This window comes from Nerophis lumbriciformis, linkage group LG02 (assembly GCF_033978685.3).
Source record: "Nerophis lumbriciformis linkage group LG02, RoL_Nlum_v2.1, whole genome shotgun sequence".
In the NCBI taxonomy this organism is placed as follows: Eukaryota; Metazoa; Chordata; class Actinopteri; order Syngnathiformes; family Syngnathidae; genus Nerophis; species Nerophis lumbriciformis.
Window position 1 is genome coordinate 40,397,501 of NC_084549.2, and position 20,233 is coordinate 40,417,733.

Genomic DNA, 20,233 nt, shown 5'->3' on the forward strand with positions numbered 1-20,233 from the left:
CGCGGCGGCCGCGGCCGGGATGTACTTCAGCCCGGCGGTGTCCAGGTACCCCAAGCCGCTGGCCGAGCTGCCCGGGAGGGCGCCCATCTTTTGGCCGGGCGTGATGCAGGGCTCCCCCTGGAGGGACCCACGGGTGCCGTGTCCGTGTAAGTCTTTTATCTGCATTTTTATTCTGCTCTATGCAAAATGTAACAAACATCCATACATAACAAATAGTTGAAATGTGGATAACAAAATACTGACATTTATACTTTTTAGCATATTGTCTGTTTCTAACAAATTTCAAAATATTATGTTTGGCCATATTTACACCAAATAAAATTGTTCATTTAATTTATTATTTCTCATCATTATTATTAAATTACACCTTAAAATAAATGCAACTAAAATGCAAACATTTGCAGTGTGATGAAATAATAATTAAGGGGAATGTTTATTATTATTTTAAATTATTGTTATGGTTTAATGCTTGCATCTTATGTTGGAACTTTGCACATTTTATTTATATTTGAGTTTGTTTTTCATTATAATTTAATTGTCATATTTGGCATTATTTTTATGGTTTAATGCTTGCATTTTACGTTGGAACTTTGCACATTTTAGTTATATTTGAGTTTGTTTTTCATTATAATTTAATTGTCATATTTGGCATTATTTTTATGGTTTAATGCTTGCGTTTTACGTTGGAACTTTGCACATTTGAGTTATATTTGAGTTTGTTTTTCATTTTAATTTAACTGTCATATTTAGCATTATTTTTATGCATAACTTCTCATCTTCCTCTCTCTGCTTTTTTTTTTTTACAGCTCAGTCCAGTTTAATGATGGACAAAGATGGCAAAAAGAAACATTCCAGGCCTACTTTTTCTGGACAGCAGATTTTTGCACTGGAAAAAACCTTTGAGCAGACCAAATACCTGGCGGGTCCAGAGAGAGCCAGGTTGGCCTACTCCTTAGGAATGACAGAGAGCCAAGTCAAGGTAAGGCCTGCATAGGATTCAAACTAGCAACCTCTGCAGCGGACATTTTTTGTCACTTGGAAATTTGAAAATATTTGTTATGCAAAACAAATGTCCACTGCAGAGGACACTAGTGCCATGTTTTAATATTATTATTATTGTTGTTGTTGTTATTATTTGCTGAGCATGGCCTTCTGCTTCCACCAGGTCTGGTTCCAGAACAGGAGAACTAAGTGGCGGAAGCGACACGCAGCAGAGATGGCCTCGGCCAAGAAGAAGCACGACTCGGAGACGGAGAAAATGAAGGAGAGTTCGGACAACGAGGAGGACGACGAGTACAACAAACCGCTGGACCCCAACTCAGACGACGAGAAAATCACGAGACTCTTGAAAAAGCACAAAGCCGGCAGCAACTTGGCCCTCGTCAGCCCCTGTAGCAACAGCTCGGACACTTTGTGATAGCCGCCACCTTTCTTAAAGCTGCAGTCCGGAGAGAACTCCCACTCTTTGTGAGCCCATTTCCACCTGACATGAACAAGAAGAAGACTCCAGCGGACAAACTGCTGACCTGTGGAGTTTTACGTTGAAAAAACAAACCATGAACCTGTGTCATTCTGCAGATTTTGGGACCATTTTGAAACATTCATTTCCTGTCACATATTATTTGGACGTTGGGAATTTTATGCACATTTTTTTTTTACATGTTATTATTTTTGATGAACGGAAGCAACACTGATCCGGATGTTTCAAATGTCAGGTGTGAACGGGCTCTGATGCTTCTAAAGCTCAGTTAAAGCAGGGTACCCAATGTCCTAAAAGGCGAGAGAGGAATAGAAAATACATACAGCCAGATTGTATTGTATATATTTTTTACAAATAACTTATGTTGCGGAAGAAGACTTTTATTCCCTCCTCCACGCGCTTATTTCTTCACAAATACATCCACTCATGCTTCATTTCTGCAACTTCTTCCTTTTAAGTCTGCACACACTTGAAGATGCTGTAAATATGCGGTGTAAAAAAAACTGTAATTGACACACTTGGGAGAGGATTTTTTGTTGTTGCTTTGAAATAATATTATTGCTTATAGAGGAAGGAAAAAAAACAACACTTTGTATCATAAATAAATTATTTAACAAACTTTTCTTTTAATATGGTTTCTGTCTTAATGTATGGGCTTAATATAAATTAAAGACACATTCCTGAAATTCCTGAATGTCATTATTGGTAATGCAAGTTAGATATGAATATGGATTAAAAAAGTAAATTTCTTCATACAGTATGATTAAAATTAATCTTGGATTTTCATTAAACTAATATCCTTTAATAATGTTAATTTTTGATTTTAACGACTTTTAAATGCAATTTTATTGCACAGGCTCTTAATGTTCCACCAATAGTTCTTTTAAATTCTCAGCAATATTTCAAAATTACAGATTGGAAATATGAGTTCAAATGTAAATATATGTATATATATAATTATATATTTTTTTAAGTTGAGCTTTTATACTTTAAGGAACTGCAAAAAATGTCCACTATTTTGCTGCCAAATTTATGTTTATAAAAAAGGAGCATTAGGCCGAGGCGTTGAGGCGCGCCCCCTCTGTGCGCCATAGGGTACTGCATCCTCATTAATGCCGCCATAATGAAGCCCTTATTAGGAAGCATTTTTGTTACAATTAAAAATAAACTTAACTTGTTCGTTAATTAAATATTTAAATGCATTTTATTGTGATATAAAAATAAATAAGGTGACATTTTGCTTTTCTACAAATAATTTAACAATGCTTTTACTGTTGATCCATAAATTATAATTATCTAAAATGAACTGTGTTATTAAATAAGTGACTTTTTGCATTTCTATAAATAATTTACCACTGGTTCTCTACAGTAGACAATATATTTGAAATAAATATATTGTGATATGAAAATAAACAAGGTGATATTTTTAACATGAGTTCCATATGGTATTATTGCTTCAGAAAATATCACTTAACACTATTTTTTTTAATCGCACAAAAAAATGTGAATTAAATTAGTATTCTATTTCAGTGAATACAAAATAATTTGTTTGGCAATATTATAATTTCATATAGAAAAGAAGCGTGACAAAGAGGTGAATATCTCTAATGTTGTTTATTGCTTGACAACTGCATCACTTATAGAGGCCATGCAGGCCGTCCACAGGGGCTAAGGAATCAAATCTCTATTTGCTTTTCAGAAGAAGGAGTGAAGGAAAACTGCGTCTTACATCCTAAAGTCAGCTCAAGATGAGCAGCAGGAAGAAAAAACAAGCATGTTTTTCCCCCACCTTTAACATTTCCAATCACAACAAAAAAACAAAACATAAAATCATTGAATTGTGATTTTTGAAACAATCTGACAAGTGAACACAGGTAGTGTAATAAAGTCCATCCAGAACAACAAAACAATCATGTACAAATACTCTGTTGTTGTTGCAGGCTACATGGAACGCAAATAAAAGCAGATTCTTATTTAGAGGTTCTTTTTTTTAAACATATAATTTTTACACTTCATTTCTGTATACTTGGCACCATATTGCAGTAACAAAATTGGCAACAAAAATGATTTCTTTTTTTCTAAAGGATACCCACGCCTACCTAAAATATTACATTCAGAAATATAGAAATAAGTTAGAGTTAAGAATAATGCGATAACGTGAGATTGCTCTATATGATCTTATACACTTTTCATGGTTCTATGGCACGGCTTAAAACATTCTTGGACAGGCGATAATTCTCCCAAACAGCATTTGGTAAGGAGAAAGATAACTTATCTCTTTAAAAAGTATAGAAAATAAAATGAGACTGATGTGTCAGGCAAACAAAAACAAAAAACTCACACACACACACACGCACACTCACACACACACACACACACGCGTATACATACATACATACCTATATATATACCTATATATATATATATATATACCTATATATATATATATAAATACCTATATATATATATATATACATACATACATATATACATACCTATATATATATACCTATATATATATATATATACATATACATACATATAAACATACATACATACATATATATATATATACATAGACATACATATACACATGCACATATATATACGTACATATATATACACATATATATATACATATATTTATACATGTATATTTATACATGTATATATATATATATATATATATATATATATATATATATACATATATATAAATATTCATATAAAGATATTGTGAGACTTGTTGTAGAAGCAGTAACAACCCTAAAGTTATACTGTACAAATAACTAACAATATAGACACACATCTTATTTTGCATTGCACGTATTTGTCTTTAAAACACTTACATGTGTGCACACAAGTTTGTGTAGCAGGACTGATATTTGTGTGAAGATTTAGAGTTTCAAGGCCCATCCAGCGTCCATCCTCATCTTCTTTTTTCTTTCCCCAAATGCAGGGGTTAGGGAAAAGTGGGGGGGGGGGGGGGGTTGCATGGCAACGGTGAGGTCAGCGATGTGTGTCTTGTCTGGAGCCAGGCCCTCGCTCTCGGGTGCTGGTCCACATTTCAACAAGTGTTTTATGGAGAGGAAGGGGAAAAAAGGGGGAGGTTTCAATTGAATGAAGTGTGAAGAGGACAAGTCAGCACTGCTGGAAAGTTTGTATTGGTTCTTCTTCTTCAGTGTATGCTTGTGGAAAGTGCGTGTGTGAGTGTGTGTGTGTGTGTGAGAGTGTGTCTCTCTCTCTCTCTCTCTCTCTCTCCTTGTGTTCTCACAGAGGCGCTTCACAGAATATATTCTCCCCCCTTTGGCAACAATTCCCTGTGGGGTGAAAGAAAGGAAACGTCTTAAACTAATAAATAAATACATAAATAAATACATATGTCAAGCTTCTTGAATGCAAGCTCAAGTTTGTGGTTTTAAGGTTGTGCATTTTAAGTCATTATGTGAGCGTGTCACACTTATATGGACAAAAGCATTGGAGCACAGCTCTTAATTGAATGAAATGAATGTTTATAGTTCTGCTCATCAATACATTTTAAACGCTCTAAAGCGTTTTTTATTTTGAACGTTCCTTTCCGTTAAAAAAATTGCATGGGAAAATAAAGGAGACATTCCGAAAATTCTGATGAAAAAACTCGATTGCCTGATGTAGCGCAGCAGTGTCAGCATAAGCTGTGCAGCTTGGCCAGGATTTTTGTTAAAATACATGCAGATTTTTTTTTAACAGGAATGCGTCATGAAATTAAGGCTGCAAAATGGGAGTTTGGTGGAGAAGAACTTGAAGCCCATATTTTCCTTATCAGTCCATAAAGAACATGACCACATTGTTGACCACACATTGACTTGGAAACTGGAAACATTCTGTACAAGACAATAATAACTTATTATCAAAACTATAAGTTGCTACTTTCTTCCCAAGCGTTCAACCCTGCGGCTTATACAAAGGTGCGGCCAATCTATGGAGTTTTTTTCGCTAACGGCAAAATGTTGGGATTGGATTTAGCGAAGAAATCCAACAATGTACTACAATGATCCAATTTAAGAAATTGTTCAAACACAAAGTGTTTCCAAAGAACAAGGAAGAATAATCATGACAAACATCTTGAACCTTATTAAAATGGGAGAAAAGAGACATCAGTGACTTTTCAATTTTGTTTGATCAGCGGTTTTGCTGGCACCGTTTGGAAACAATTAAGATATATAAATAAACATTTACCAAATCTTTCTATGTAAATGTATCAGTTCACAACATACTGTACATATCTGCGGCTATAGTATATAAAAAAACATTTTTCCTTCTAGAATTTAGTGGGTACTTTATATATATCGGTGTGGTTTATAGTCGGGAATATACGGTAAACCCTAGGGATGTAACGGTATCAAAATCTCTTGGTACAATATTATCACGGTATTAGGCCCACGGTACATAATTATTGTGGTATATGTCCAAAAAAAATCTAAAACTGTAACAGTGTGTAAAATGAAGTGGCAATAATGTTTAGGATCAGGGTCTCTGCAGGTTTCAACATGTCAAATTCAAGACATTTTAAGACTTTTTTTAAGACCATCTTGAAAATAATTTAAGACCCTTTCACGACCATACGGACAAAAAATACGACGACAAAGTAAAATCAGAGGTTACGTTTTAGCGTCCTCAAAAATCGAAACATTTCAAAGCGAGACTGAAGTTTATGCATGTTTTAAATAAAAGTAACGTCAATAGATTTTTAAGACTTTCAAGATCGTATTTAAGACCTTTTATGAGATTTTAGGAGAATTTTAGACAATTTAAGGCCTTAAATTCAAATTATTGGATTTAAGACTTTTTTAGACTTTTTAAGACCCCGCGGATATCCCATAGGACAGTGGTCCCCAAGAAATACAATCATGTGTGCTTACGGACTGTATCCCTGCAGACTGTATTGATCTATATTGATATATAATGTAGGAACCAGAAATATTAATAACAGAAAGAAACAACCCTTTTGTGTGAATGAGTGTGAATGAGTGTAAATGGCTACGGAACAGAAGAGGACGGACAAACTTGAGCCCGCAAGCTTCACTGACTCACGGGTACTCAAACCCCACACGCTTTATTCACTCATATGTATTCAAAACCCGCAAGCTTCACTGACTCACAGATACTCGAAACCCACGCGCTTCGCTGACCCGAGTTATCGACAAGCTCATGAGCGTCCCTGAGTCATGTGTACTCCAATCCCACACGAGTACTCAAAATCAACAAGCTTCACTGACTCATGAGTTCTTCAAACCCGCAAGTTTCATTTACTTACAAATACTTGAAACCCGCAACTCCACCAAATCCATCCATCCGTCCATTTTCTACCGCTTGTCCCTTTCAGGGTCCCTATCTCAGCTGCATTTGGGCGGAAGGCGGGGTACACCCTGGACAAGTCAACCCCTCATCGCAGGGCCAACACAGATAGACAGACAACATTCACACTCACATTCACACACTAGGGCCAATTTAGTGTTGCCAATCAACCTATCCCCAGGTGCATGTCTTTGGAGGTGGGAGGAAGCCGGAGTACCCGGAGGGAACCCACGCAGTCCGCCAACTCACAAGTCCTAAAGCTTCATTGGCTCATAAGTTCCTGTATACCAATTAGTGAACAGGCTTTATTTTGGAAGAGAAGATAGTTACCTTTGCACATTTTCAATGTGTACAAAATTATTTTATAATGATATTGTTAAATCCTACTGTAAGGTTGCAGTATTGTTTGGATTGTTATTAGGGATGTCCGATAATGGCTTTTTGCCGATATCCGATATTCCGATATTGTCCAACTCTTTAATTACCGATACCGATATCAACCGATACCGATATCAACCGATATATGCAGTCGTGGAATTAACACATTATTATGCCTAATTTGGACAACCAGGTTTGGTGAAGATAAGGTACTTTAAAAAAATGTTTTATAAAATAAAATAAGATAAATAAATTAAAAACATTTTCTTGAATAAAAAAGAAAGTAAAACAATATAAAAACAGTTACATAGAAACTAGTAATTAATGAAAATGAGTAACATTAACTGTTAAGGGTTAGTACTATTAGTGGACCAGCAGCACGTACAATCATGTGTGCTTACAGACTGTATCCCTTGCAGACTGTATTGATATATATTGATATATAATGTAAGAACCAGAATATTAATAACAAAAAAAAACCGATACCGATAATAAAAAAACTGATACCGATAATTTCCGATATTACATTTTAACGCATTTATCATCTCTAATTGTTATTTGCTTTTACCGAGCAACTCCAGTGAATGGATTACCAGATTGACTTCAAGGAAACAGGGCAGCATGGTGGAATAGGGGTTAGTGCATGTGCCTCACAATACAAAGGTCCTGAGAAGTCCTGAGTTCAATCCCGGGCTCGGGATCTTTCTGTGTGGAGTTTGCATGTTCTCCCCGTCACTGCGTGGGTTCCCTCCGGGTACTCCGGCTTCCTCCCACCTCCAAAGACATGCACCTGGGGATAGGTTGATTGGCAACACTAAATTGGCCCTAGTGTGTGAATGTGAGTGTGAATGTTGTCTGTCTATCTGTGTTGGCCCTGTGATGAGGTGGTGACTTGTCCAGGGTGTACCCTGCCTACCGCCCAAATGCAGCTGAGATAGGCTCCAGCACCCCCCACGACTCCAAAAGGGACAAGCGGTAGAAAATGGATGGATGGACTTCAAGGAAACAGAATCGAGTGTTTCCGCCACTATTACCAGTCACTTACAAAGTACAACTTTTCAGAATAAGAGTCTCCAAATAAACATGAATTATTCTTAACATGTCTCAAATCAAATAATTTATAGTCAGTACACTTCAATATGCACACTAAGTATGTGTGGGGTTTTATTGACGTTCTTTAATATCATTTTAGTCGCAATGACAGCTGTGTTTATTTTATAAATAACATTTGACTAATAAACAAATGAGCTATTATGGCTAACCTGCACATGCTGATTTGAAACTGCAGTTAAATTGGCACTTAAGTAGTATATTTGTATATACACACAAGTATACTTGCTGCCATGTTTATGGTAATATTCACTTTATATGCAGAATAACAATATCTTGTACTTGAGTGTTTCAGATAGTAAAGCATCTTTCACATTGATGAGTAAAATGATCAATACATTTTCAAGACATATTTTCAGTGTGTCAATGCTTTTGTCCATATATGGTGTTTGGAAACAATCCTCTTCAAATGGGATTAGTGTGTCCAAAGTGATTGAAACAACAAAATAAAGAATAATGAATAAAGATAAGAAAGAAAAATGAATATTTACCACGACATCACTGCACCACACAACACTTGTGCTTATTTGCATTAGGTTTACCTGCCCCCGCTGTTATTCGGAAGGACAGGAAAACAGGCTGGCAGGGGGCAGAGACAAATCACAGTTAGAGGAGCACAAACTAGCCAGAAGAAAGCAGTTCCTGAAGACTTTATTATGAATGTCCTGTTCGACAAGTGGAAGCTCTCGTTGCCGCCGTGTGACTTAGAGGTTAAACTCACATACCAGAGGCCGTGTGTTTTAGAGCCCATGCGCTAACAATGTGGGACATTTTTTAAACATAGCCAACTGGGATTTCAGCACCAGTGTGTGGCTGAAAGGTGACGGCCGCCGCAGTATGTGCCTGCTGGGGTCACCTCACACACACACGCCAGCGCCTATGTCGCACCGAGTCCTGATGAAAGACCCGACTTGAGGCGCCTTTTCTTTCAGCGCGAGGGCTGATGTCTGACAGGGCGCACACTGAAGCGGCCGCTTCACAGGGTGGGGGTGGCAGGGGTGGGGCTGCTCGTCTTACACTCGGCTCCTCTGCAATACATTTGTTAGCAATAAATGTCATACAGTATCATCGATACTGGAAATACTGTAAGTCACATGGCAGACGTCAGCACCACTGGAACTTAATGTGGACTTTCACTCATATACACGCTAACCTGTTTGCAATTTCAACACTATAAAATGTACATGTGCTGTGCTATATATATATATATATATATATATATATATATATATATATATATATATATATATATATATATATATATGTGTATATATATATACATACATACATACCGTATTTTTCGGACTATAAGGTGCTGTCTCCTAAGTTGCTCTGTGGTTGTCATTCGTAAACGATAACGGTACGCTCGTATTACGTCATCACAGAAGCATCGCAAGATTCGAGTGGCCATATTTTGTATCAGATCTACAATGAACTGATTTGTGACTTTCCAATCGGACATCGACCGATCCACGCGTTATGTATATTGATTCAAAGGTTCGCCAAACGATGTATTCATATCTCTAAAGTTAAAATCGGTTATCTGTTTGTACCGATTAATTTTTATACCCCTAATATATATATACATATATATATATATATATATATATATATATATATATATATATATATATATATATATATATCTGTATATTGACATATATACTCACCTGTATATATGCATATATATATATATATATATATATATATATATATGTATATATATATATATATGCCTGTATACATATAATTATACCTGCATTTATGAATATAAATCTATATACACATACATACATATATATATATACATAGTTGCTAAGACAAACAGGCTTCATGAGCATTTGTATGAATGGTTTACAAACAAGTTACGTGCAGGGTAAATATATTTGCTTGTTGAACAAAAAAATACTTTTTCAGCCACTTTTTGTCACTTTCTAAAAAAAGTGTCTTGCACCCAATTAATACAACATCTTATTTGAAGATGAAGGAGAAGTTACACTAAATGTGAGCTGAAAATCTACAAAATTATTTGAAAATGGAAAAATATATTTAAAAAATTCCGTCCCCCTGCAAGTATTCTTGATAGGAACCCATTTTAAAATGTACTGATTCATCTAACTAAAACATTTAATGATTATTAATTGTCCGCATGTGTTCCATAACATTGTTACTTATAATCATTAATAAGGCGAGTATCAGAGGCATTTTTGGAAGTTATACCAGGGGAGGTATTCCAGGTAAACTCTGAGTTTAAACCTAAAGTCTGAGTTGATTTACCTCGGGATGGGAAACTGAATGTCAGGTTCCGGAACAACTGATCGGAATTACTTCAACCAATTCTGAATATGTGACTCTGAGTTAAGACCACAGTAAAAAACAATTAAGGAGCACCGATTCTACCATTCACCATAGCAACTGACAGAAAAGGTTGTCTTTTTTTGTCAGTTCTCTGCTGGAACTGAAAGTGTCAGCGCATGTTTATGGTGAATATGAACACTTTTTTTTTTTTTTTTTAGAAAGAAGAAAAGAAAAGTAAGGCATTAAATTATTTTGGGCTGAAAGTGACAGATAATTACTAAAAAAAAGTCAACATGGAAGCTTGAATGCAGTGTTTCATTGATTTAACTTTTTTTCTTATTAGTCAACAATTTAAAAAGAAATGGAGTAATGATATGAAATAAATCAAATGTTACTTTAAATGCAATAACACTGCTAAAAACACATATATATATATATATATATATATATATATATATATATATATATATATATATATATATATATATATATATATATATAGTATATATAATTATTTTTAAGACCAGGCACTTTCTGCTATCATAAATATTATGCACTAAAATCTGACATACACAGCTTGAAATAAGACAAATCTAAAATGTCAACTCACGTTGGCATGTAATTTTACTTATTGTAATTAATAAAGCGCACACATCAGCACATCAGTTAATGATGAAATATCAAAATAAATGTACTTTTTATGATAATATAATAATATAAAAAAATACTAATTATCTGAACTCAAGGTAAAGAAAATATATTTTTGTAAACAGGATAACTAACACTATATAGCGAATATTTCAGTTACAATAATTATAAATATAAATGATAAATATTTACAACAATGAAAAACTATATCATGTAGGTTTTTATTTGATATTTTCTTTATATTCAAACAAATCCAATTATTATTCAATATCTAAAATCAAGGATGCATTTTTAATTGACTAACAATTATTTTTTTCGGAACTGAAAACCCTGAATTTCCTTCACACACAGAGCCTGCTTTTACCTTGTGGTCGCCCATGCAGACATTGGGCCCGACGTTGTCATAGATTAGAGACCTCTCCTCGTTTTCTGGCTGCAGATATATACATATAAAAAAGAGAAAAACAGTAGAGAAAGAAACACAATAACAGCATGTAGTTACATGAAAGTTTGTCTATATATGGCACACCAAACACAGAATATCTTTTTGTTTTTTTACTCACATTCATGCATGAGCAGTCATTCTACCAGCATCATTAAACACAATTAACAGGATTAACTTGTATCAGTCAGATACAACTAAAACAGAGCATGCGTCTGTGTCAGGTGAGCAGTAGAAGTCATAACAGGAAAAAAACACTTATTTTCAATAATCTACCATCCATTAACAATAGGGATAGGTATTGTTTGAATTTTAACCAATAGTAGCATCAAATCAGTACTTCAAAAATGGCACCGGTGCTTAAACGGTGCCTGAACCTTAACTTTAAAATGAAAAACATGCACATTTAAAAAACAATATATTTTTATTTTTATGAAATTTTGTGACATTCAAGTGGAACAGACATAAATCTAAATACTTCAATTATGTAAATTAAATAATTATTTAAGCAATCCATTCAAAATAAGAAAAAAAATCCACCACAAATTTTCATGATTATTGTAGAAATACAGAACACGACAAAAACGACTTGCTACTCGATACTCATAATTTCGAGAGGTTCGCCAATGCAAACTCACTCGTTGTAATCGTCATTGGTGCATATTGAGGAAGCGAAACAATGAAGTTAAAAAACAACGACAAACTCTGTATGCTTTTGTCAGGACAATATCATGTCGATATCAATATAAAATGTGTTCGATAAAACATCAGATATATACATTTACATTTTTTGGTCGGAAGAAACAAGAAATTATGAAGCAAGATTTGTTGCAAGTCACCCGTGCTCTGGGAAGCCAACTAAACAGGAAAAAGGAAGTGTCACTTAGCAATGGGAGTGACATGCTCACAGCCAGTCAAGTAAAAGTATCAACTATCAAGTTTGGTTGCGCTGTCTTTCTGTTTTGCTGTGGATTCTCTGCATGGAGTGAGAAGAGAAACTGTAATAACTTGATATATCAACTCAATAACAGAAACTTGTCTATAGTTTTGTTGGTTTTAATGCAGACATCCTGACACTTCCAATGTCTCGGTTTAAATAATTGCTTCCCAAACTACTGTGTAGTGTTTAATAGCTTACACACTACTGCCATCTAGTGTCTCAAATTATTTTACCCCCTGGCTACCAGACGCCTTCTCCACTGACAAAAAAGCATCCTTGGTAAGTTGAAAATTGTATTACTGTATTTAAATAAGTCATAAAAAATGTCAATAATTATCCGTATCGATCAATATAATTAACGTATATCGTGATACAGTTTTCAGCCATATCGCCATTCATTTAGCATGGAAATGAGGCACCAAGGCAGCAGCTATCGATTATTTTAGTAAGTGATTAATCCATTGATTAGTTCGATTAATCTGGTAAAACACACATTATAGCGTCAATGTATATTCATGTGCGCTGTATTGCAGAAACCATGCGTAAACTATGTCCCGGGCACTTCATGCGATCCGGATTATGTACATTTTTATTACTTACACTTAATTAACAGATGCAACACAATATAAATAGGAGCTTTTTTTAATATTTAATTATTTCGTTTAATCAATTAATTGTTGCAGCTGTATTTAAATGCACCTGTAGTTACTTCTTCTACTGTTTACTTTGGCACCGGTGCCATTATGGAACTAGGTTTCGGTGCCCATTCCTACTTAACACGAAGGGGATTCTGGACTCATGTTACTGCAAAGTCCTTTTAGTAAAAAAATAAAAAAAAGTTAATGGAACAGATGAACTTCTTCAGATAACTTTAAAAACATCATGTTCTGAGTTCTCCTATAGTTTTATCCACTGAGCCGAAAACACCTTTTGAAATCCACTTTCAAACTTGGGGCAGTGAAGAGTGATGAAAAGCAGGAGTCATTTATAAAGTGTGTTTTTTTGCCTGTAGATCTGACGCACTGCTACTGTAATCTGAGAGCCTATTTGAGGGAATCGTGTTTAAATTTCACTCTGTGCACACAAAGCAGACGTCTATCTACAGTCTGGAGAATAAATCACACTTGTCTGGTTGAACTAAAGAGTTTTTAAATAGCCAAGAGCGCCCTCACACACACGTTGTGGCACGGTGAGCTGCACTGGCGGTTCAGAAGAAAGAGACAGAGAGCTTGAGAATGAACCATAAAGCAAAATCCAAATTAACTTCAGACCAATCCTGCAGTGGAGCGGGGTCAGCACGCACAACGGCGCCACCTCCCGCTACCTTTTCCTGGCGGGCCATGCACTGGCACCTCTCTATATGTCTGCAAGCTGCCCCGCAAGCCGCTGCCTCCCAAAGCCCGCAGATACATTCATCAAACGCACACTTGATCATTTACAAAGGCGGTATAAAATTGCGGATTTTCAGGCTGCGTAATCTTTAGACAGATAAACAAATTACCCGGGGCCCTCCAGCAGTGGAGGAGCGCTCGCTCGGCTAAACATTCATTACCGTTGCTCCTGGAGCTGGTGCCGCGCCGCACAGCCAGCAGGCAACCTTTGGCGTGTTAGGGCTCGGCAAGCAGAAAATAACATGATGGCGAGTTAACCGACCGTGCCATGATAGATGACGCCACACGCTGGCCTGTTTACAGGCCCATGTCTCAACAATCTGTAATGCTCATGTGTGCTCAGTGAATCATCAGCCAATCTGTGGACACACTAACTGTCCTCCGCATTACCAGCAATTAGCTTTTGCTCCAAGGAAAGCGAGCAAACAGCCGTCCAGATGCGTGCATGTAATCTTTCGGAATTGCGCTAAGGTAAGTTATTGTTTTAGTGTTGCTTCAGTCAGCAGAGAAGAAAGGTCAGAAAGGAATTTGTCATTTGTTGTGGACAAAAGAAAGTCAAACTTCCTGAGCGGCTCCCTGCTGTGAGCTGTTGGGTGTACAATGCACGGCATGTCTTGTCACAGCTGAAAGCTGCAATGGTTGGTCCTCTACACCAGTGTTTTTCAACCTTTTTTGAGCCAAGGCACATTTTTTTCTATGAAAAAATCCAGGAGCACACCACCAGCAGAACATGTTGAAAACGAAACTCAATAGTCTATATTAGGGGTCCCCAAACTTTTTGACTCGGGGGCTGCATTGGGTTAAAAAAAATTTGGCCGGGGGCCGGGCTGTGTATATACATATATATATATATATATTAGGGATGTCCGATAATGGCTTTTTGTCGATATCCGATATTCCGATATTGTCCAACTCTTTAATTACCGATACAGATATCAACCGATATATGCAGTCGTGGAACTAACACATTATTATGCCTAATTTGGACAACCAGGTATGGTGAAGATATGGTACTTTTTAAAAAAATCAATAAAATAAGATAAATAAATTAAAAACATTTTCTTGAATAAAAAAAGATAGTAAAACAATATAAAAACAGTTACATAGAAACTAGTAATTAATAAAAATTAGTAAAATTAACTGTTAAAGGTTAGTACTATTAGTGGACCAGCAGCACGCACAATCATGTGTGCTTACAGACTGTATCTCTTGCAGACTGTATTGATATATATTGATATATAATGTAGGAACCAGAATATTGATAACAGAAAGAAACAACCCTTTTGTGTGAATGAGTGTGAATGGGGGAGGAAGGTTTTTTGGGTTGGTGCACTAATTGTAAGTGTATCTTGTGTTTTTTATGTTGATTTAATAAAAAACAAACAAACAAACAAACAAACAAAAAAAGATACCGATAATAAAAAAAAAATGATACCGATAATTTCCGATATTACATTTTAACGCATTTATCGGGCATCTCTAATATATATATATATATATATATATATATATATATATATATATATATATATGTGGGTGTGAATGTTGTCTGTCTATCTGTGTTGGCCCTGCGATGAGGTGGCGACTTGTCCAGGGTGCACCCCGCCTTCCGCCCGAATGCAGCTGAGATAGGCTCCAGCACCCCCCGCGACCCCGAAAGGGACAAGCGGTAGAAAATGAATGGATGGATATATATATATATATATATATATATATATATATATATATATATATACATACCGGTATATATATATATATTCCGAGCGCGATGATGTCACGTTATCGATGGGAAGATGCATTTTTAGACAATATGATTTGCCTGAGCGACTAGGAGACACCGAGAGTAACAAGCGGTAGAAAATGGATTAGAAAGGACGGCTTGAAAAAAAACAACCCCAAAAAAAACTTTTGGACTTTGGATTTTCGACGCTGGCGGGCCGGATCTGGTCGCAGTTTGGGGACCCCTGGTCTATATTGACAATACAAAGTCGTTCTCAACAAATACCTGACGCAATTGTTCGATATGAATTCAAACCATAACCATCCATGCATCTTTAATTCTCTTGTCTCAAAGTAGGCTTACAAAGCAATTCGCTACCTGCTGCCACCTACTGATACGGGAGAGTATTACGTGGTTATTCTGCCGAGTTCTACAGCACAGACACTCTACAACGGCACATTATATGCAGATTATAATTATTGCAAAACATATTTTTTTGACCAATTAGGTGAAATTACATAATTTCACACCAAACAATATCTCACGGTACACTAGTGTGCCGCGGCACAGTGGTTGAAAAACACTGCTCTACACACCAGTGTGTGTGCAGAATGCAACCGCAAAGGTCTGAAATGGCTCGCTTTGCTTCTGTTGATCCTGGATTGATTTGAATTGAATGAGGAAAGTGCAAGGCTGCATGGAGGCGTTTTGTAAATGACCCAGTAAACAAATTAGAGAACAGACTGCAACTCAGGCTGTTTGCAGACACGTGGGGAGGCTGCAAACGGTGGCTTTATGGAGAAGACGGAGGCCCGAGGAACTCTATATGTTCTGAGATATATTTACTTGTTCTGGGGACCCCGAGGCTTAGTGCTCAGAATGAATATTCACAGCCACCTCATCCTTCCATCTGTGAAGTGACAGAGGCTACAACAGGGTGGATCACAACGATGGAGTTGTGGATACCTCCAGTATTTCTAGGGAGAAGTAATTTTGGTTGCGATCTACTAAGATCCAGTTAACAAGGGCTAAACAGTGAATGCAAACTAGAGTTGTTCCGATACCAATATGTTGATACTGGTACCAAAATGTAATTTGATACTTTTCAAAATACGGGGTACCACAAAAAAAAAAAATTATTGGCTTTATTTTAATCAAAAAAAAATCTTATGATACATTAAACATTAGTTACATACAGCAATCCAAAACTAATTTTGGCAAACAAAGGCTTCTAATTTGGCTGCTGATGTATGCAGTAACATATTGTGTCATTTCTCATTGTATTATTTTGTCAAAATTATGAGCAACAAGCGGTAGAACATGGATTACTAATCTACTTGTTCATTTACTGTTGATATCTGCTTACTTTCTGTTTTAACATGTTCTATCTACACTTCTGTTAAATTGTATTAATCACTTAATCGTCTGTTGTTTGATGCTTTACATTAGTTTTGAGTGATACTACAAATTTATGTATCAATCTGATACCAAGTAGTTAAAGGGGCATAATCAAAATTATTACGTGTCGAGGGACATATTTGCTGAGTTTATAAATAGGAAAAAAATGACAAAAGATATTTTGTGATAGTAAAACATATCAATGTGATCATTGTAGTATCGATATAAATATTTAAATAAGGTTTTTGCATGTACTACAAGCCCGCTGTTGTCACCACAGAGACTCATTTCTTCACATTCATTTTATCATGCTCCAACTTGTGGTGTTTCGCTGTGTTTTGAAACATGCAGCACACAACTATAACATGCCACTTTTTTTGGGCAATTTCTTCAGTACGATCTACAACGGAACCCAATTTTTTAGCGCGCTGAAAGTGCGCTCTGGGAATCGCCAGCACTAACTGTGAGCGTGTGCTGGAATGTTACAGGCACAAGAAAATGCATTTTGCATGAAATATGATGGATATAATATATCGCCTATATGAAAAAAAACGAACGCCGTTGAAAAAAACGACAGCAGACATTTTATACGTATCAAGTTTTAATCAGCCCTCTTAAGTCATCAATCAGTAATAAACTTATAAAATTACAAACCCCGTTTCTATATGAGTTGGGAAATTGTGTTAGATGTAAATATAAACGGAACACAATGATTTGCAAATCATTTTCAACCCATATTCAGTTGAATATGCTACAAAGACAACATATTTGATGTTCAAACTGATAAACTTTTTTTTTTTGCAAATAATCATTAACTTTAGAATTTGATGCCAGCAACACGTGACAAAGAAGTTGGGAAAGGTGGCAATAAATACTGATAACGTTGAGGAATGCTCATCAAACACTTATTTGGAACATCCCACAGACGTGCAGGCAAATTGGGAACAGGTGGGTGCCATGATTGGGTATAAAAGTAGATTCCATGAAATGCTCAGTCATTCACAAACAAGAATGGGGCGAGGGTCACCACTTTGTCAACAAATGCGTGAGCAAATTGTTGAACAGTTTAAGAAAAACCTTTCTCAACCAGCTATTGCAAGGAATTTAGGGATTTCACCATCTACGGTCTGTAATATCATCAAAGGGTTCAGAGAATCTGGAGAAATCACTGCACGTAAGCGACTAAGCCTGTGACCTTCGATCCCTCAGGCTGTACTGCATCAACAAGCGACATTAGTGTGTAAAGGATATCACCACATGGGGTCATTAACACTTCAGAAATCCACTGTCATCTAAGATGGACTCATACAAAGTGGAAAAGTGTTCTGTGGTCTGACGAGTCCATATTTCAAATTGTTTTTGGAAACTGTGGACGTCGTGTCCTCCGGACCAAAGAGGAAACGAACCATCCGGATTGTTATAGGCGCAAAGTTGAAAAGCTAGCATCTGTGATGGTATGGGGTGTATTAGTGCCCAAGACATGGGTAACTTACACATCTGTGAAGGCGCCATTAATGCTGAAAGGTATATACAGGTTTTGGAGCAACATATGTTGCCATCCAAGCAACGTTACCATGGACGCCCCTGCTTATTTCAGCAAGACAATGCCAAGCCACGTGTTATATCAACGTGGCTTCATAGTAAAAGAGTGTCGATGAAAATGTGTGGCGCATTATGAAGCCTAAAATACCACAACGGAGAACCCCGGACTGTTGAACAACTTAAGCTGTACATCAAGCAAGAATGGGAAAGAATTCCACCTGAGAAGCTTAAAAAATGTGTCTCCTCAGTTCCTAAACGTTTACTGAGTGTTGTTAAAAGGAAAGGCCATGTAACACAGTGGTGAACATGCCCTTTTCCAACTACTTTGGCACGTGTTGCAGCAATGAAATTCTAAGTTAATTATTATTTGCAAAAAAAAAAAGTTTATGAGTTTGAACATCAAATATCTTGTCTTTGTAGTGCATTCAATTGAATATGGGTTGAAAAGAATTTGCAAATCATTGTATTCCGTTTATATTTACATCTAACACAATTTCCCAACTCATATGGAAACGGGGTTCGTATATGGCTGAATTTTTTTTTTTCTGACAGAAACACACACGTATAATGAAGTATTCTCTGTCTTTTCTTTGCAGCGTGATCGCCTCCTTTCTCACAGCCCTGTGCTTAACTGTGCCAGTTTGCAGATTTCAAACATGCTAATAACAGATGCAAAACAGCAGCCTCAGAACAGTTTTAGTCATGATGATAATCATATTTTCCTCTCCTTCTCCCAGTGTTGCTGGTGTTCTGAAAATCAGTGTATATCCTGCATATTCATGAAGGCAAACGTGCTAAATGGATTGCACTCTCTTTTTTGCCCATTAAAGAGACCAAATTCTCTGCACAAACTTGGTAGGTCAGCTTTGCGTGAACTATCAAGTTTGCACCTTTCAATAATACACCTTTAGTAGATTCGGCCCTATAACTATGCAATATCATACATGTAAAAGCATCTGAATTTAAATTAAAAATATGGCATAAAAGCCATATAAAGCTCACCTTTAAAACCATGTCTCTGGCAGATGAAGACATGAGGATTCGGTCACACCAGGCGGGGCATCTGGTGTTCATGTACTGCTTCCCCTGATTGCTGTCTTCACTGTACGGGTAACTGAGGGGACACACAAGCCAAACACAATGAATACCGTAATTTTCAGACTTTAGGCGCACTTCAAATTATTTCAGTTTCTCAAAAATGCCTTATAATCACGTGCGCCTAATGTATGGATTAACACTTAAATAAGAGACACGTGTGGACTGCAGGTTGACTGACGCCTGTTCAATAAATGCTGAACATGACACCAAAACTTTAATGTTTCATTGAAAACTTTAGGACATCTAGCATGTTGCATTTAATGTTTATTCCCATTAATTCCCACATATTCCTGTTAATTCCCATGGAAAGTTTCCAACTTTGAATATTCCCGGAATTTTGCAACCCTAATAAGGACCTCAAAATGGCACCTATCAGGAGACATAATAACTGGCATTTTGTTTCACAATATTATGCAAAACCAACTTTTCTTACCTATCGTTAACTGCTGTT

General features: G+C 36.3%; 2 protein-coding genes across 3 annotated transcripts in view; one reads left to right on the forward strand and one right to left on the reverse strand.

Moving 5' to 3' along the window:
- Positions 1–2,146, forward strand: part of nkx6.2 (NK6 homeobox 2) — a 2,658-nt gene extending 512 nt beyond the window's left edge. The window contains exons 1-3 of the mRNA XM_061962878.1: positions 1–146; positions 807–979; positions 1,166–2,146. The exon at positions 1–146 is cut by the window's left edge and continues 512 nt beyond it. Of these exons, the coding sequence (XP_061818862.1) occupies positions 1–146; positions 807–979; positions 1,166–1,417 (571 nt within the window). The 3' untranslated portion in view covers positions 1,418–2,146. The remainder of the gene's footprint in view (positions 147–806; positions 980–1,165) is intronic.
- A 2,049-nt stretch (positions 2,147–4,195) lies between these two features.
- Positions 4,196–20,233, reverse strand: part of inpp5a (inositol polyphosphate-5-phosphatase A) — a 408,597-nt gene continuing 392,559 nt past the window's right edge. The window contains exons 13-16 of one of the 2 annotated variants that reach the window (XM_061962827.1): positions 19,687–19,798; positions 11,616–11,684; positions 8,848–8,884; positions 4,196–4,800 (exon numbers count right to left, since the gene is read on the reverse strand). In XM_061962827.1, the coding sequence (XP_061818811.1) occupies positions 4,751–4,800; positions 8,848–8,884; positions 11,616–11,684; positions 19,687–19,798 (268 nt within the window). In that variant the 3' untranslated portion in view covers positions 4,196–4,750. Of the gene's footprint in view, positions 4,801–8,796; positions 8,885–11,615; positions 11,685–19,686; positions 19,799–20,233 lie in introns of both variants that reach the window. The other variant, XM_061962834.1, reaches the window with a different exon arrangement.